At 55.1% G+C, this 17295-nt stretch overlaps 1 protein-coding gene and 1 long non-coding RNA gene across 3 annotated transcripts; one reads left to right on the top strand and one right to left on the bottom strand.

The window, feature by feature from the left end:
- The first annotated feature begins 54 nt into the window (after positions 1-54).
- LOC102084960 (guanylyl cyclase-activating protein 1) lies at positions 55-14200 on the top strand. 2 transcript variants are annotated; one of them, XM_005504342.4, is made up of 5 exons: positions 55-2232; positions 5123-5418; positions 8662-8811; positions 10455-10545; positions 11522-14200. In XM_005504342.4, exons 2-5 carry the CDS (start codon positions 5221-5223, stop codon positions 11647-11649), a joined length of 567 nt encoding a protein of 188 aa, XP_005504399.1. In that variant the 5' UTR covers positions 55-2232; positions 5123-5220; the 3' UTR covers positions 11650-14200. The 2 variants fall into 2 exon arrangements, with proteins under 2 accessions (XP_005504399.1, XP_064905589.1); XM_065049517.1 differs by having other exon boundaries at positions 55-5418.
- A 136-nt stretch (positions 14201-14336) lies between these two features.
- Positions 14337-17276, bottom strand: LOC110360096 (uncharacterized). The gene is made up of 2 exons (XR_002415749.2): positions 15113-17276; positions 14337-14453 (listed from the first exon to the last, which is right to left on the bottom strand). It is a non-coding gene; the product is annotated as an uncharacterized LOC110360096 (long non-coding RNA).
- Between the last annotated feature and the right edge of the window lie 19 nt (positions 17277-17295).

Genomic DNA, 17295 nt, shown 5'->3' on the forward strand with positions numbered 1-17295 from the left:
AGGCAGGGCGTGGCGAAGGGGTGGGGGGGCGGAGCGTGGGCTGCGCGCGGGCGGTGACACAGACCGAGGAGGTGACACTGACCGGGGCGGTGACAGTGGCGGTGACACCGGCAGGGCGGTGACATTGACCGGGGCGGTGACAGTGGCGGTGACACCGGCAGGGCGGTGACACTGACCGGGGCGGTGACAGTGGCGGTGACACTGACCGGGGCGGTGACAGTGGCGGTGACACCGGCAGGGCGGTGACACTGGCGGGCAGCGGCCTGAGCGCTGCCGAGTGACCGGGACACCGAGCGTTTGGTGGGAGGGACCTTTCCCGTCCCTGGTCCAAGCGCGGCCGCTCTCCCCGCGTCGGTCGCGCAGGGCCGGTCCGTCCCGGCCTTGGCGCTGCTGCAGGTGTCCGGGCTAAACCTCTTCGAGTTTGAAACCGCCCCTTGTCCTGTCGCTGCAGCCTTGGCAACAAGTCTGTCTTCTAAGCCCGCTTTAGGTATTGAAAGGCCGCACTAAGGTCTCCCCGGAGCTTCTGTTCTCAGCTGAACAGCCCAGCTCTCTCACCCGTCCCCAGCAGAGCTGTTCCAGCCTCGGGTCACTCCTGGGGCTGCTCTGGCCCCTCTCCAGCAGGTCCCTGTGTGTCCTGTGCTGGGGACCCAGAGCTGGACCCGCACTGCAGGGGGTCTCAGCAGAGCAGGTAGACAGACAGATCCCCCAAACCTGCCGGTCACTCCTGGTGACGCAGCCCGGAATACAGGTGATTTCTGGGCTGCAGCCGCAGGTTGCCGGCTCCGGTGTGTTTTTGTTTACCAGTGTCTCCTGTCGTTCTACTCAAGCCCCCTCTCAATCCATTCATCTCCTCATCTGTATCGATACTGGGAATTGCCCAAGCCCAGGTGCAGGACGTTGCACGTGGCTTTTTTTCACTTGATGGAGTTCATCAAGACTTCATTAAGTCTGAGCCACACAATCCCCTCTCCTCGCACCCGTCCCCGCTGCGTGCTAGCACATACATTCAAACGCATTCGCACCGCCGCTGCTGCCGTGACCTCGCAGTCCGGCCACAGGAATGGCCATGGGCTATATACTGAGTTTGCAAGGCTTGCCAGGCCCGCTCGGAGAGTTTCACAACCTGCCTGCAGCGTCGTTTCACTTGGTTTGAATCAAAGAGAGCCGTTTCTCTAATTATCAGCTGTCTACGCCCAATTCATCGTTATTTATCCTTGTGTGGTACAACCACGGTTTAATATAGGTGGTATTAGCAAGCAGTTATTCTAGGTAGAATGAGATATTTACAACTCTAACACAATGACATAGAGAAATACGGGCCTGGCAAAACAGCTGAGGCCTTGAGAAGCGGAGGCGGTGGATTTCGCACAGAGCAGAACAGACGTGGGACAGTAAGAGACGCGGCACGGGCGCCGTGCAGACACCCCGTGCTGCGAACAGCTGACAGTCAGTTAACAAAGTGCAGACTCAGAGGAAGCCAAACCTGCTTTTAGGGATAATAAAGTAAGTTTATCTAAGATATGACACCCCCGCATGACACCCCTGCCATGACATCCCTGCATGACACCCTGCCATGACACCCCTGCCATGACACCCTGCCATGACACCCCTGCATGACACCCTGCCATGACATCCCTGCCATGACACCCTGCCATGACACCCTGCCATGACACCCCTGCATGACACCCTGCCATGACATCCCTGCCATGACACCCCTGCATGACACCCCTGCCATGACACCCCTGCATGACACCCTGCCATGACACCCTGCCATGACACCCCTGCATGACACCCTGCCATGACATCCCTGCCATGACACCCCTGCATGACACCCCTGCCATGACACCCCTGCATGACACCCCCGCATGACACCCTGCCATGACACCCTGCCATGACACCCCTGCATGACACCCTGCCATGACACTCCTGCATGACACCCGTGTGTGACACCCCTGCATGACACCCCTGTGTGACACCCCTGCATGACACCCCTGCCATGACACCCCTGCATGACACCCCTGCATGACACCCCTGCATGACACCCTGCCATGACACCCTGCCATGACACCCCTGAATGACACCCCTGCCATGACACCCTGCCATGACACCCTGCCATGACACCCCTGCCATGACACCCCTGCATGACACCCCTGCCATGACACCCTGCCATGACACCCGCGCCACGGACAGCAGTGAACCACAGATCCTCACATCCCGAGGAGCAGCGGTCAGGTGAGCGTGACACCAGAAAACACACACAATCTAAGTGTGTGTATTGCATTTTCAGTTGTATTATTGCTATTGGGAAATTTTCCCCTTGTATATAAATGCTTGACCTACATTATTTTTCTTTGCTCTTCTGTAATTGGATCTAGACGAATGGTGACTCTTGGACTAGATGGTTAAAATTTCTGTTATACTAAGAATAAATTATTGGGTTTAGACAGAAGTGTAAAGTGGTGTGGTTAATGCTCTAGGGGGAAGGGATGCCATCCATAGGGACCTGGACAGGCTAGAGAGGTGAGTCCACGCAGAGCTCGTGAAGTTCAACGAGGTCAAGTGCAAGGTCCTGTGCATGGGTTGGTGCGATCCCAGACTCGGATACAGGCTGGGTGATGAGTGGCTTGAGAGCAGCCCTGCGGAGAAGGACTTGGGGTATTGGTGGGTGAAAACCTGAATATGGCTGGCAACGCGAGCTTACAGCCCAGAAAGCCAAGCGCATCCCGGGCTGCACGACGGCGGCGTGGCCAGCAGGCCGAGGGAGGGGGTGCTGCCCTCCGCTCCGCCGTGAGACCTCGCCTGGAGCCCTGCGTGCAGCTCGTGGGCCCGGCATGAGAACGCTCAGACCTGCAGGAGCGTGTCCAGGGCCACGGGAACGGCCAGCGGCCGCAGCACTGCCCTGCAGAGCCGGGGTGTGCAGCTGGGGAAGAGGAGCCCCCGGGGACCTCGGAGCGGCCGCTGGTACCTAAGGGGACCTACGAGAAGACAGTAGAGGGACGTTTTGCAAGGGCAGGGAGTGACAGGACGAGGGGCAATGGCTTTAAAGGGAAAGAGGGCGATTCGGCTCCGGGCTAGGGAAGAAGTTGCTCCCCTGGGGGCGGTCGGCCCTGGCCCAGGCTGCCCAGCGCAGCTGTGGGTGCCCCGTCCCTGCAGTGCTCAGCGCCGGGCTGGACGGGCTCTGAGCAGCCGGGGCTGCTGGAAGGTGTCCCTGCCCGTGTGGGGGTGCGACCGGATGAGCTGTGAGGTCCCTTCCAACCCAAACTGCGCTAAGATTTTGAACATAACACTGAGTTCTTAGTTTAAAATGTCTAGTGATGGTGTTTAACAGAGGTAGAAATCCTATATGTCCTTTACATACTGTCCTTCTTATGTGGATTAACGGTGATAATTTTCAAGGGTCAGTTATGCTAGCATCTCACTGCATTTCAGTAACACAAACAATTTTTTAATTGCCTTAATGTTCATCTGCAGCTTCAGTATAGGCAGCTGGAACACTTGTGTGACATAGTCTGGTTGCATTGATTTACTGTGAAGTGAAGAGAGTGAGAAAGTGAAGTTGAGGCAGTACTACTTATATTGTTATATGATGCTGGTCACAAAAGATAAGTATATGGACTGTTTAGCATTGTTCATTGTTTCAGGATATAAAATTACTTCTCTTTGTTTTATTATAAAGTTTATGGGTTCGGATTTTTCTTTTTCAATTATGCTAAAAAATAAGCTATTACCGTATTTTAACAGATTCGAGTCTCTGAGGATAAGACACTGGAACGACATCCGTTCCTAAGCACAGACGGTGGTTTGCTCTGATTCCTGCTCCTCGGTGCTGCCGTTGGGATTTGCCAGGTCTGGTGACCTGACCCCAGCCGCGCGCCGCTCGCTGGCCGGGCTGGCTGGGTGTCCGCGAGTGGGCACGTGCTGACACACACACTGTCAGTCCGGGTTCAGCACCCAGCACGTGCAGGATGTGCGATTCGTGGTCTGACACCGGCTGCTGGCGCTTAGATCCTCGCTGGTTCCAGTTGCCGGCTTCTGTGACCCGTGCTCCCCACTCCACTCGTGGGCACTTAGAGCCCCGTGCACGCACACAGAACAGAGCTGCACGGCCAGGGAAACAGTTAGAAATGTCAGCAGACAGGCAATGCCGTGCTGACGAGGCACCGGGCACGGCCGGGTACTCATCCTGACCAGAAACCGTTCTACATGCAACGAGCCCCTTGTATCACCTTTCCCTCCATTTTCCATGCTTGTTCATCCCCAAACCACCCAGACCCATCCCTTTCCCCACCTTTGGTTCCTCCCCCAAGCATCCCATTGTAGGTCTCATGCAATCCTCAAAGGCTCTTCCCCTGCCCCCACATGTTCCGTGTCCCCCAGGCAGCACCCTCGCTCTGTAAGTCTCTGACGACCTCTCCCATCGACTCGTTGTCGTGGGTGCCACCTCCAGGCCCGTGGGGCTGATGGCTCCCCTGTAACAGCCTTAGCAGCAGGACAGGGGCTTCGTTTCTGTTACTGGGTTATCGGGGTTCCCCACCCTGTGGTTGTCTCCTTTTGCTCCTCCCTGTTTGTGCAGATGAGCCATTTACGGGTTCATTGCACGCATGTGGTAGTTCTGGGATTAGCCAGGTCAGGGGATTATTTGGTTTCCCCATCCACCACTGTTCCTCCGTGCCCGTTTTTGAGTGTGGAGATGAGCTTTCCCCCGCGTAGCAAAACACCGATGATGGGCTACTTCTGTAAGCCCATTCGCTGTGCGCTGGTCCTATACCCTAAGTTAACCAGCACTTCTGTTTGAGGAAACAGACTCTCAAATCCAGTTAGAGGAGCAGGTCTTCACTTCAAATCCCACATCTTATACCTTTTCCTCTTATCTTCATGTATAATTATATCCAAGTTAAAAATAGGGAAGTGTACCGAACCAGCATAGCTCCCGATGCTGGTATCTGATTAACCTTCTCACCCTTGCTGAACTGGCTCCTGAAATAGCAGTGATTATCTTGCACCTCCTTTCCATTCTAAGATGGCTATCTGGTTGAAACTTTCAGGTTTGTAAATCATCCTCTAAGCAGATTATCATCTGTAATTGGCTTGTGGAAATCTAGATCTCTCACTTATCTGACAGTAATGCTGAGCTCGGGCAGGAGCAGATGGGCAGAGCCGTCAGAGAAACAGCAGGAAGAGCATCGCTCCCGAGCACCTTTCTCCTGACCGCACGTACGCATGGGGAACAACAGCAGCTCCACGGTGGACGACCTGCAGGCTGTTGAGATCCACCACTGGTACAAGAAGTTCATGACAGAGTGTCCTTCTGGACAGCTGACGGAGCACGAATTCAAACAGTTCTTCGGGCTGCGAGGGCTGGACCCGGAGGCCAATGAGTACATTGAGCAGATGTTCCGCACGTTCGATATGAACAAGGTGAGTTATCCGGCAAGGAAATTAACTGCCTCGTACTGCTTAAAGGCAAATGAGCTTCTGCGCTGCCAGAGTCTCTTACAGACTCTGGTGTGGAAAGCTGCTGAGTGACACTAACGTGAAGCAGCTAAATGCAAGGAGCAAATTAACGTGCATAGATAATGACAGGGATAACATAGCCATAGGTAACAACACCGGTGATGTCCAGGTGTTCGGCAGCCGAAACGAGCGCTGCGTGGGCAGACGCGCTCTGCCCGGTGCGAGGCTGCGGCGTTCCGCGCGGCCGCCGCCTGCCGCCGAGGCAAGAAACAGTAGCCCCCACAATTCTTTTAAGCATGCAATTCCCCCAACTTTTTCCTGTTGTTTATCCATATAGACTTAAGCCTGTGCTTGCAGGCCTTTAACAAAAGCAATAGAGAAATTTGGTTTTATGGCAGCCTGGGAAAATTCAGCTTTGCTGTCTGCTCCGAGGCTCTGAAATGGCTGGAGCAGATGTCTGTGAGTTGAGGAGGAACCAGCCACGGAGATGTGAAACGGCCCGTTTTGAAGAAGGAAAGCCTAGGGACTGAGCAAAGAACGCTGGTTTGGACAACATGCCAGAAGCCATATGGAGCTAAGGAATGCTTAGGGCGATTATGGAACTCTCAAAGACAAGAGCGGAGCAGGGAGGCTCCGTTGGGGTGGCTGAGGTCTGTGGGCGCAGTGACTGGAGGTGCCCGCCGGCCCCAGAGCGCGTCCTTCCTCACCCTGCGGTGCCCTGTGCCCGGGGGAGCAGAGCCGTGCGGAGCAGGCGTATGAACTAAACCAACGCATTTGCAGTCCTTGCACAAGTCTTGGCCTTCACCTCTGTCAACTCTTGGCATGTTTAAGGACTTCAAGGTTTGTACAAGGATGTTATGCATACCCAAGTTGTCCCGTGAGCCTCATGTTAAACAGTAAACAATGTCCTAAGAAGACTAATGCAAATTTGGTCATAAAAGATAAAGAACTGTCTTCTAAATAAAGTTACAGTGATCTCAAGGAGAATGAAGTAAGAGTGTAGCAACCGGTGGAGATGGACCTACATCAGTTAATCTGAGCCCGTAATAGCCACTTAATCTAAGCTCCTTTAGTAAACAAGGGCAAGGAGCAAGAGCACCCGAGGAATTCCACCCTGTAGTAAGGCAGACCTGGGCGGTGGGCGGAATCAGCTGCCCCCGGACCTGCAGGCTCTGAGAACCCCCACGGAGACGTGTCACGAGCAGCAGCCACACCGCCTTCCCGGCGCTGGAGCTGGCTGTCTCTGCCTTCGGGGACTGTGCTCTGGAGTTATGAAACACCCACAATGACTGAGCGAGCGTTTTAAAGTGTCGTGATCCTGGCTGCAACGCGTAGCGCTCTGCTAGTCCGCCTACATTCACCTTTACATATACTCACTTACATCTATTCCAGAAAGACATCTGACTTTGTTTAAATACCTCAGTAAATTAAAGTTGGGGTTTTTTTCTCTGTAATTATTCAGATTTTTTGGCAGAGCACTTTCCTGCACTTTCGTTTTTGTTTCTTTTTAACCACTTCAAATTTTAGTTGGTGTTAAATCCATAGATTATAAATCTTTAATGTCTGGCATTTTTCTGGCAGAGGAAACAAGAGCTTTTTGAGTTTCTTTGTAGGCGCAAGAACTTGAATGTTTACAAAACCTAAATACAGAACAATTTTCCATCTGTCAGATCATGTTCTGTGTATTTAAAATACATCTTCAGTCACATTTTTGCAGAGATGCAGGAGGGACCTGTGGCTGCCAGAGCAGCGGTTTCCACAAGGACAAAGCAGACTGGTGCACAAACCCCAGGCACAGCCGCCTTACGGTTCTGCTCCGGGCTCTGGGTCAGCTTCTGCCCCGCAGCCCGTCCGGGCGGCGCTGGGGACACAGTGCGCGCTGGGGACACACAGTCTGTGCTGGGGACACAGTGTGTGCTGGGGACACACAGTCCGTGCTGGGGACACAGTGTGTGTTGGGGACACAGTGCATGCTGGGGACACTGTGCGTGCTGGGGACACTGTGCGTGCTGGGGACACACAGTCTGTGCTGGGGACACAGTGCGTGCCGGGGGCACAGTGCGTGCTGGGGACACAGTGCGTGCCGGGGACACAGTGCGTGCCGGGGACACAGTGCGTGCTGGGGGCACAGTGCGTGCCGGGGACACAGTGCGTGCCGGGGACACAGTGCGTGCTGGGGACACAGTGCGCGCTGGGGACACACAGTCTGTGCTGGGGACACAGTGTGTGCTGGGGACACACAGTCCGTGCTGGGGACACAGTGTGTGTTGGGGACACAGTGCATGCTGGGGACACTGTGCGTGCTGGGGACACTGTGCGTGCTGGGGACACACAGTCTGTGCTGGGGACACAGTGCGTGCCGGGGGCACAGTGCGTGCTGGGGACACAGTGCGTGCTGGGGACACAGTGCGTGCCGGGGACACAGTGCGTGCTGGGGGCACAGTGCGTGCCGGGGACACAGTGCGTGCTGGGGACACAGTGCGTGCCGGGGACACAGTGCGTGCTGGGGGCACAGTGCGTGCCGGGGACACTGTGCGTGCTGGGGACACTGTGCGTGCTGGGGACACAGTGTGTGCTGGGGACACTGTGCGTGCTGGGGACACAGTGCGTGCTGGGGACACAGTGCGTGCCGGGGACACTGTGCGTGCTGGGGACACAGTGCGTGCCGGGGACACAGTGCGTGCCGGGGACACAGTGCGTGCTGGGGACACTGTGCGTGCTGGGGACACAGTGCGTGCCGGGGACACTGTGCGTGCCGGGGACACAGTGCGTGCCGGGGACACAGTGCGTGCCGGGGACACTGTGCGTGCTGGGGACACAGTGTGTGCTGGGGACACAGTGTGTGCTGGGGACACACAGTCTGTGCTGGGGACACTGTGTGTGCTGGGGGCACAGTCCGTGCTGGGGACACTGTGCGTGCTGGGGACACTGTGCGTGCTGGGGACACACAGTCCATGCTGGGGACACACAGTCCATGCTGGGGACACTGTGCGCGCTGGGGACACTGTGTGTGCTGGGGACACAGTCCATGCTGGGGACACAGTCATGTGTGTGTGTGTGTGTGTGTGTGTGTGTGTGCTAAAGCTTTTTCCTAAGTCCAAGTCTCTGTGCCCCTTGTGAATCTAATGAGCGGCAAGGTACAGCACCTCTGCAGCCGTAAGTCCCTCAGTCTGCTCCCGTCACGATCTGGGCTTTGCTTTCCCACAGGACGGATACATCGACTTCATGGAATACGTGGCCGCCCTCAGCCTCGTTCTCCGGGGGAAGATGGAGCAGAAGTTGCGGTGGTATTTCAAGCTCTATGATGTAGATGGCAACGGCTGCATTGATCGACATGAATTGCTCAACATCATCAAGGTGAGTCTCCAGGCATCTGTGATCTTTCCTCTGTCCCTAAAGGCAAATTCCACCACGCAAATAGGAGTTCTGTTATTCCCCAAGGGGACGAGACCTCCTTTAACAGCATTCTTGCTTTCGGCAGAACTCCCCACAATCTCGTGGTGCAGTGAGCAGACTGGACAGACCCCTGCGCCCCACGGCACACGTCACAGCACAGCCAACGTTGGCTTAGCTGCCTTGGGCCTAAATGGTGCTCCCCGAGGTTCCACCGCCCGTGGCGGTCAGGCGCACCCTCTGCACTGCGCCCGTGCGTCCTGTTCCACACCTAAACACCAGTGGGAAAGTTACTCCCGGTTTGCTTTTTAGAACCAGCTCCTAACTGTCAATGTAATAAAACATTTTTGACTCCGGCAAATAGTTTAAAGAAGAACGACTGTTAATGAAAAAGATGGTATTGAAATGGCTGCTGTGGAAAGTGCTGGAACCGCAGGCAGAAAGATGGCCTTGTGGATATCTCAGAATGAGCTGTGCTGGGAGCTCGGGGTATTCTGCAGAGACCGGGAAACCAGAAAGATGCAGGAAAGGCTCAATGACCTAAATCATTTACATTTCTGAGTAAGAAAGATCAGAAAATTGATTTGACAAAGATTTGAAGGCTTAGCTCTCCACAAATAAAACCACTAATAAGACATTAGTCATGCATTTTCATTTGAATATGAGTTTTAGTGCTGGGCATTGAAGAGACAAAGCCAAATCAATAACTGTGATAACATCCAGCCGCCTAGTAAAAACTTGCAGTAGAAGTGCTCAGACGTCACAGAGAAGAGACAGGTGGTAGGAGCAAGTCCTGCGAGCGATAGGTGCTGGCAGCCGGTTCACCGCCCGCTGGGCTCCGCGGTGCAGTTCAGTGTCTCTTCGGCAGCCTCAGGAAGCTGCCGAGGTGACACTTAGTTTTAGTGGAATTACATTTGAAAAAGAATGAATAAAGTTACCAAAAATTAGCAGGTAAAAACTAGAAAACGAGTAGTCTTAAAATCAATATGAAGGCTGTGGAATCACATATTTCATGGACATCCTTAAACAGGTGAATCAATTATGCATGGAAAGAAAAGCGAGCTCTGCACTTTATGACTATGAATAAGATGATTTGCAGTAAACAGTAGTGAATAATGCTTAAACCTTCTCAAGCTGAAAATGCATTTCCAGTGAGCTGCAGGGAGAAGCGAGACACACAGGAATCGGTATGTACATGGAAAGAGGGAAAGCAAGGACAGAAATAAATGGCCACAGCATACAACAAAAGAATTTCCTAATGTCAAATGCAGAGGGTGTTTGACAGAGTTTATTTGGTCTGGCAGACTATAGGGTAACAGAAAGTGGATCACTTAGGTGGATCCCGATTCTGCCGTTTCTCCTTCACCTGAGCAGATTCAGGGCAATCCCGTGGGTTTCACTGCTCGCTCCACGTCCCCTTCGCACGTGCAGCGCCAGTCGCCAGGCCGATGGTTCTGCTGGGTTTTGCTACGATGCTGGTTCATTTTTACGGGGAAGGTACCAGGCACAACTGTCTCGTTCCGAATCCGCGCTGGCAGGCGGCAGTGCGCTCAGCCTGTCCTTTAGGAGGCCATTGGCAGCTTCCTGACCTTGCTCTTCTCTTTCAGGCTATTCGAGCTATTAATGGTGGCGACCATGAAACCAGTGCAGAAGAGTTCACCAACAGAGTCTTCAACAAGATTGATGTGAATGGGGATGGTAAGATTCCTGTCTTTGTCCTCCGCCTCAGGCGGTCTCTCTGCTACAAAGAGACACCCATGTCCTTGATTGAACACTATGGATCTTCATTTCATATTTGCCTGTTGTATGAATTCTCAACATTCTCGGTGAATTTTGCTAAGGCTTTCTTTCCCACGAGTCGCATGTAATCAGTACGACAGGATTTGTTCCCTGCATTGTTCTCAGCTGTATTCTGTCCCCATGAGTTTGGTAGTCGGGTCTTGGAGTGGGCTTTCCTGTTTTCCTTTCTGTATGTTGCTGTGCAGCTTATCTCAGAGTTAGAAGTGGGAAATATTAACAGAGGGCCCCACCTACTCCTAAATATTTCAGCAGCAGGGAAAGGACACCTGGAGTTGGGTGCTGGAGCTCAGAGCTTCCTCACCAGGTCTGCTGCAGCAGCACGGCGAGCACGTGAAGTGCCACAGACCCGCCAGCCGAGAGCCGGTCGAAGCGCCGCGGCCACGGTGCCCCGGCGGGTGTCGCCCCCCGCGCTGCCGCACGCGCTCTGCTGTGCCAGAGCTCTGCCCAGCTGCGCCCCCGCACAAGAGCGTTCTGGCCTAGGACAGAAACCCTGCTTCTGCCTGTCACAGCGCCCATCACTTCTTCTAAACGTAAACCCCAGCAAGTACGTGGCAGGTTAGGACTAGAACACGTTAGGCCAAAAAGGACGGGGCTGATCCAGCCTTATTTCTAGGACACTATGATCCTACTCCTCAGCTGTGCACTCCCCTGTTCTTTCTGATGGGCCCTTTCCCTTCTGTGGGGAAAACAAAGGAAAAAAGGGAGCTGGAGATTAGGGAAGTTCCCTATACGCTTACGAAGACTCTGAGGCCTGTTGGTGCTTTAGAACAGTGCACGTACAGTCAGTGTTCTCTAAAGCTAGACCACTGGACTCCTTTTCCTGGTCAATGGGGGCTGGCGTGATGCTGATGCCTTCTTGTCTGGTCTGACTCAGGTGAGCTTTCTCTGGACGAGTTTGTGGAGGGCGCAAGGAAAGACGAGGAGTTCATGGAGGTTATGATGAAAAGCTTGGACCTGTCGCACATCGTGGCCATGATCAACAACCGCCGCCATAGTGTATAAATCGGGCTGGGAGACGCTGTGCCAACGGACAGAAGGGTGCGCACACCAGAGAGGGGAGACAGCATTTTAGAAACCAATCAGAATTTCCATAAACACACATATGGAAGTGGGAAAGAGAGACGCTGCTATCTTTGTGTATCCAAGTGCATCTGTACCGATACTGAAGCTCAGCCACAAAGTGCAGGGCAGGTTCAGACAAAACGGATCTTGGGTGGCAGTACTTGCCTTGACTTCCTAAAATTTAAAGGCCTAGTTTCAGGGCAGAAATTTCCTTATTCTGTGTCCTGGATTGTCACTTTGCGATGGACTAAAGGTAATGCTAAGTTTTTGAAGAGCACTAGCAAAATGGGATGATTGGGCGCGAATGATTTCTGACATGTCCGAAAGAAGAGCTTCAAACTGTTATCAAGGTAGAGAACTGTGGAAAGAACGTAACTTCCCTGTTCTTGTAATGATATCAGATCACGAACACCAGCGTATTTGTCCATGCCAGGTGTGTTTGGATTTGGTAGTCTCTACAGAAGCAGCTTTATTCATAAGATCTCAAGAGCTGGAAGAAAACCAGTGTTTAAGGCTGGCAGTGACACATCTGTTCCCAGTGGCACGGTCAGTAATGCTGCTGTTTGCAGCTGTGGGTGACCAAAGAACTCCCTACCGAGCAAATCAATAGGTGAGGAGCAGCTTCTGTAACTAGAGACTATACGCTACTCGGTTTCCCAAAGCCTAAGAATTACCTGAGAAATCAAATCCTTTTTACACTCATTGTCCTACTACTCTCCTCTCATACAACTGAATAAATGAAGCACGTGAAGATGATCCTAATATTGTTGCTTCACACATCCTTTTTTGTTCTTTCTTTTTGTTCTTGGGGAGAAAACCTAAAAAGTAAAAGAGAGAATGCAGTAAGGTGACGTGTGAATTCTGCTGTTCCTGTGGACACCGGAGTTGTTGACACTGCCACAAATGACACACAATGGGAAGAGTGACGTAGCATGGACAGAAACTGAGAGCAAAGCGTCTTGTTCGCTGATGTTAGGTAAGGTCACGGTTAGAAGCTCCTTTGGATCTAGAGAGAGAAGCAGAAGGTGAAGAATGCAGAAGCTCAGCAGAGCGCCCGTGCCGCGGTTGGACGTGTTCTTCCTGTGCAGGGGGAAGAACTTGCAGACCTGTAACAGAAGATTCAGACTGGACTTGCTCTTGCTTATATTTAAGCTTCTGTGATGTATGTATGTATATTGAACAAAGTGTCTGGGCTTTCATCTAAGTCAAGGGAGGTTTAGTCAGGACTGTCACTGGAGCTTGGGAAAGCGAGTGACCACGTTTAGATTGGGCACCAGCACTTTGCCAGGCGGGCTCATGCTCCAGGTCCCACTGACACGCACACGTCCGCAGTCGCGGAGCTTCTGAGCGGACGCGTAACCTGGGCATCGCGGACACGTAACCTGGGCATTGCGTACGTGTAACCGGGGCATCGCGGACACGTAACCTGGGCATTGCGTACATGTAACCTGGGCATTGCGTACATGTAACCTGGGCATCGCGGACACGTAACCTGGGCATCACGGGTGTGTAACCGGGGCATCGCGGACGTGTAACCTGGGCATCACGGACACGTAACCTGGGCATTGCGTACGTGTAACCGGGGCATCGCGGACGTGTAACCTGGGCGTCGCGGACACGTAACCTGGGCATTGCGTACGTGTAACCGGGGCATCGCGGACGTGTAACCTGGGCATCACGGGTGTGTAACCTGGGCATCACGGACACGTAACCTGGGCATCGTGGACGTGTAACCTGGGCATCGCGGACACGTAACCTGGGCATTGCGTACGTGTAACCTGGGCATCACGGACGCGTAACCTGGGCATCGCGGAAGCGTAACCGGGGCATCGCAGACGCGTAACCTGGGCATCGCGGACACGTAACCTGGGCATCGCGGAAGCGTAACCTGGGCATCGCGGACGCGTAACCTGGGCATCACGGACGCGTAACCTGGGCATCGCGGATGTGTAACCTGGGCATCGTGGACGTGTAACCTGGGCATCACGGACACGTAACCTGGGCATCGCGGACGTGTAACCTGGGCATCACGGACACGTAACCTGGGCATCGCGGAAGCGTAACCTGGGCATCGCGGACGTGTAACCTGGGCATCGCGGATGTGTAACCTGGGCATCACGGATGTTTAACCTGGGCATCGCGGACGTGTAACCTGGGCATCACGGACGTGTAACCTGGGCATCGCGGACGTGTAACCTGGGCATCGCGGACGTGTAACCTGGGCATCGCGGACGCGGCCGAGTTCTCCAGAGGAGTTCCGAGCACGTGCTGCTGGGCTCCGCTGCCCCCGGGCTGGAGACCGCAGAGGTTGCTTGTTCAAGGCTGCTGAACCTGTCCTGTACCTGTTATCATACAAGTCCTCGGCCTCCTGTGGTTTCGTGGGTCAGTTACATGTACAACTACATTTTTATCATCATCAGCTGACATACAAAAATAACCCCTATTTTTATTTCTTAGGAAAGTAAAGAATTTTTGTAAGTGCAGCTGATGTATTAAAGAAATCACCAAGCATGTGTGGCTGGCAGCGGTGTCGCAGCAAGCTGCTATACACACTGTACAGAATCTTCTTGATGTACATAATGGAGAAGGGCACGTACACGGGATATTGTCAATAAGAATCCTGAACATTTGTAAGCGGAGTTTGATTTTTTATTTTTTAACAGACACTGTAGGAAACTGGTCCTTCCTTGGCTGTCAGTGCTGATGGTGCTGGGACGGTTCCCATCTAAATGCCGTTGTGACATCTGTAACAAACAAAAACCAATAACAACAAACATGCATCGTGCTGTCACCACAGCAGGCTGCAGACCTGCGTTTCGTTCTTTGTGTTTCTGTTCTGCTACTGAACGACGTCACTGTCTCTTGTGGTCCACGTGCCTTTGTCAGAGCTCTGGGAAAGGGGCTGGGAGGGGAACACGAAATCGTTGTGAATGGGAGATATTTGTTTTCTGACCTACTTGTCTTTGTACAGTTAAGATAAAAAAATGTGCAATAAACGTATCTCGGAATTGTTCCCTTTGCCAGTAAAGAATTAGGAAGAGGATAGAATCAAGAGCTCTGGTTTCGATTCAGCATGTTCGGGTTTTTAAGTGTCTCCCAGGATGGGAACTCCACAACTTCTCTGGGTTAGGGTGAGGGTTTGTGGGTTTAGGATTAGGGAATATGGTTAGGGTGTTAAGTGTTGAAGTTATCATTTGGGATTATGTCAAGGCTTAGGGTTCAGGCTGGGGTTAGAATTAGGAATTTGGGCTTGGATTTGGGCTCAGATTTGGGATTTGGGTTAATGCTGTAGTTTAAGGATTAGTAATTACAGTTCAGGGGGTTGGGTTGTGCGGTCAAGTGTTAGATTTAGGATTAGGACTTAGAGAGAGTTAGAATTTGAAGTGCTAGGGGTGAGGCTCACCTCTGTGTGTTAGGGCTTCGTGCACCGGGAGGCAGAGCGCTCTGGAACCGTCCCAACGCCGTCCGGGACCGCAGCGTCCCGCCACGGAGCCGCGGGTGCTGGAGCGCCCTGAGCCGCTGTCCCAGGAGCGGCGCTCGTGGCAGCGCAGCCCCGGGCCTGCACCAAGGCCGCGGCCCCGGCCGAGGGACGGGCTCCGGCGTGCACGAGGGCGCTCGTGGAAGAAGTGGGGACGAGGCCTCCTGCGCCTGCCCAGGTTTGGGGACTCGCCCTGCGGCTGTGGGTGTGTGCGGTGAGGGCACGTCCGTGTCCCACCAGCCTCTGAAATCCTTTGCCTGTATCCCCTTCCTCAGGCCACCATGCGGGTGACAGCGGCGATGTCGCATCCTCAAGGATCATTTAAAAACCCTGCCTAACACCTACCCCAGGACACAGTGGAAAGGGGCTCTATCTCTCTATCTGTATATATATCTATATTCCTGCACGCCACTCCTGTCCCTCTCTCTCTGTCCTTCAGTCCTTGTCCCCATCCCTCTTTATCCCATCTCTGTGCCCTGTTTTCTCTCCCTGTCTTTCTTTTAGTCTTCCTCCCTGTTCTTCATCCCTCTCTGTCCCTCTGTCTTCCTCCCTGTCCCAGGCTGCATCAGCAGCTCTCGTGCTGTTCCACAGGGTGCTCTCCTGGGGTTCCTCCCCACACCATTATGGCCGCAGGGCCTGGCTGCTTTAGCATCCCTCCTCCAGTTCTGACAGTAACTTTCCGTGATGGGCCGCGGCACTCGGCTGCGTGCCCTGGGTCTGCTGCGGAGCAGCTGCGCCAAGCTGGTGCAGCACCGCAGGGCTTCTTGTTCTGGGCACCACGGCATAAAAAGGAGATGAAGCTGCTGGAGGGTGTCCAGGGAGGCCATGAAGTCAGTGAAGGTTTGGAGTGAAGCCGTGTGAGCAGCGGCTGCAGTCCCTGGTTTGCTCAGCCGGAGCAGAGCAGACTGAGCGCAGAGCTCATGGGCTGCAGGTTCCTCAGCAGGAGCAGGAGGGGCAGGCTGAGCTCTGCTCGGTGACAGTGACAGAGCCAGGGAACGGCAGCAGATGTGCTGGGGGGTCAGTGGACATGGGGAAAAGGTTCTTCCCCAGAGGGGCTGGACACTGAACAGGCTCCCCAGGGAGGGGTCACAGCCCAACCTGACAGTGTTCAAGAGACTGGACACCGTCCTCAGACACACGGGGTGACCTGTGGGGTGTCCTGTGCAGGGACAGGAGCTGGAACTGATGATCTGTGGGTCCTTCCAGCCCAGGACATTCTGTGACTCTGTGGTTCCCTCCCCCGGAGCTCGTTTGCTTTGTGCGGTGTTCCGCCCTCCATGCGGTGTGTGTGCCCCGGCGATGTCCCACCCGGGGCGCTCAGCGCTGTCCTGGGCACGGCACCAGCTCTCCCGGCCCCGAGTCGCCGCTCGTCCCTCTGAGCAGGCGAGTCAGCCTTGCCCGCAGCGCGCCCGCTGCTCCCGGCGCCCGCACCCGGCTCGGCCCCGCACCCGGCTCAGCCCCGCACCGAGCTCAGCCCCGCACCCGGCTCGGCCCCGCACCCGGCTCAGCACCGCACCGAGCTCGGCCCCGCACCCGGCTCAGCCCCGCACCCGGCTCAGCACCGCACCGAGCTCGGCCCCGCACCCGGCTCAGCCCCGCACCCGGCTCGGCCCCGCACTGAGCTCGGCCCCGCACCGAGCTCGGCCCCGCACCGAGCTCGGCCCCGCACCCGGCTCAGCACCGCACTGAGCTCAGCCCCGCACCCGGCTCGGCCCCGCACCCGGCTCGGCCCCGCACCCGGCTCAGCACCGCACCCGGCTCGGCCCCGCACCCGGCTCAGCACCGCACCCGGCTCGGCACCGCACCCGGCTCGGCCCCGCACCCGGCTCGGCCCCGCACCCGGCTCAGCACCGCACCCGGCTCGGCCCCGCACCCGGCTCAGCACCGCACCCGGCTCGGCACCGCACCCGGCTCGGCCCCGCACCCGGCTCGGCCCCGCACCCGGCTCGGCCCCGCACCCGGCTCGGCCCCGCACTGAGCTCGGCCCCGCACCGAGCTCGGCCCCGCACCCGGCTCGGCACCGCACCCGGCTCGGCACCGCACCCGGCTCGGCCCCGCACCCGGCTCGGCCCCAGCCGCGGATGCCGGGCCGCTCCGCTCCGCTGCCG

This window comes from Columba livia, chromosome 1 (genome assembly GCF_036013475.1).
Source record: "Columba livia isolate bColLiv1 breed racing homer chromosome 1, bColLiv1.pat.W.v2, whole genome shotgun sequence".
In the NCBI taxonomy this organism is placed as follows: Eukaryota; Metazoa; Chordata; class Aves; order Columbiformes; family Columbidae; genus Columba; species Columba livia.

Coding starts and splice junctions, on each gene's coding strand:
- LOC102084960 (XM_065049517.1), top strand. CDS start 5,221: ATGGGGAACAACAGCAGCTCCACGGTGGACGACCTGCAGGCTGTTGAG. Junction 5,419..8,661: donor GCACGTTCGATATGAACAAG/GTGAGTTATCCG, acceptor GCTTTCCCACAG/GACGGATACATCGACTTCAT. Junction 10,546..11,521: donor GATTGATGTGAATGGGGATG/GTAAGATTCCTG, acceptor GGTCTGACTCAG/GTGAGCTTTCTCTGGACGAG.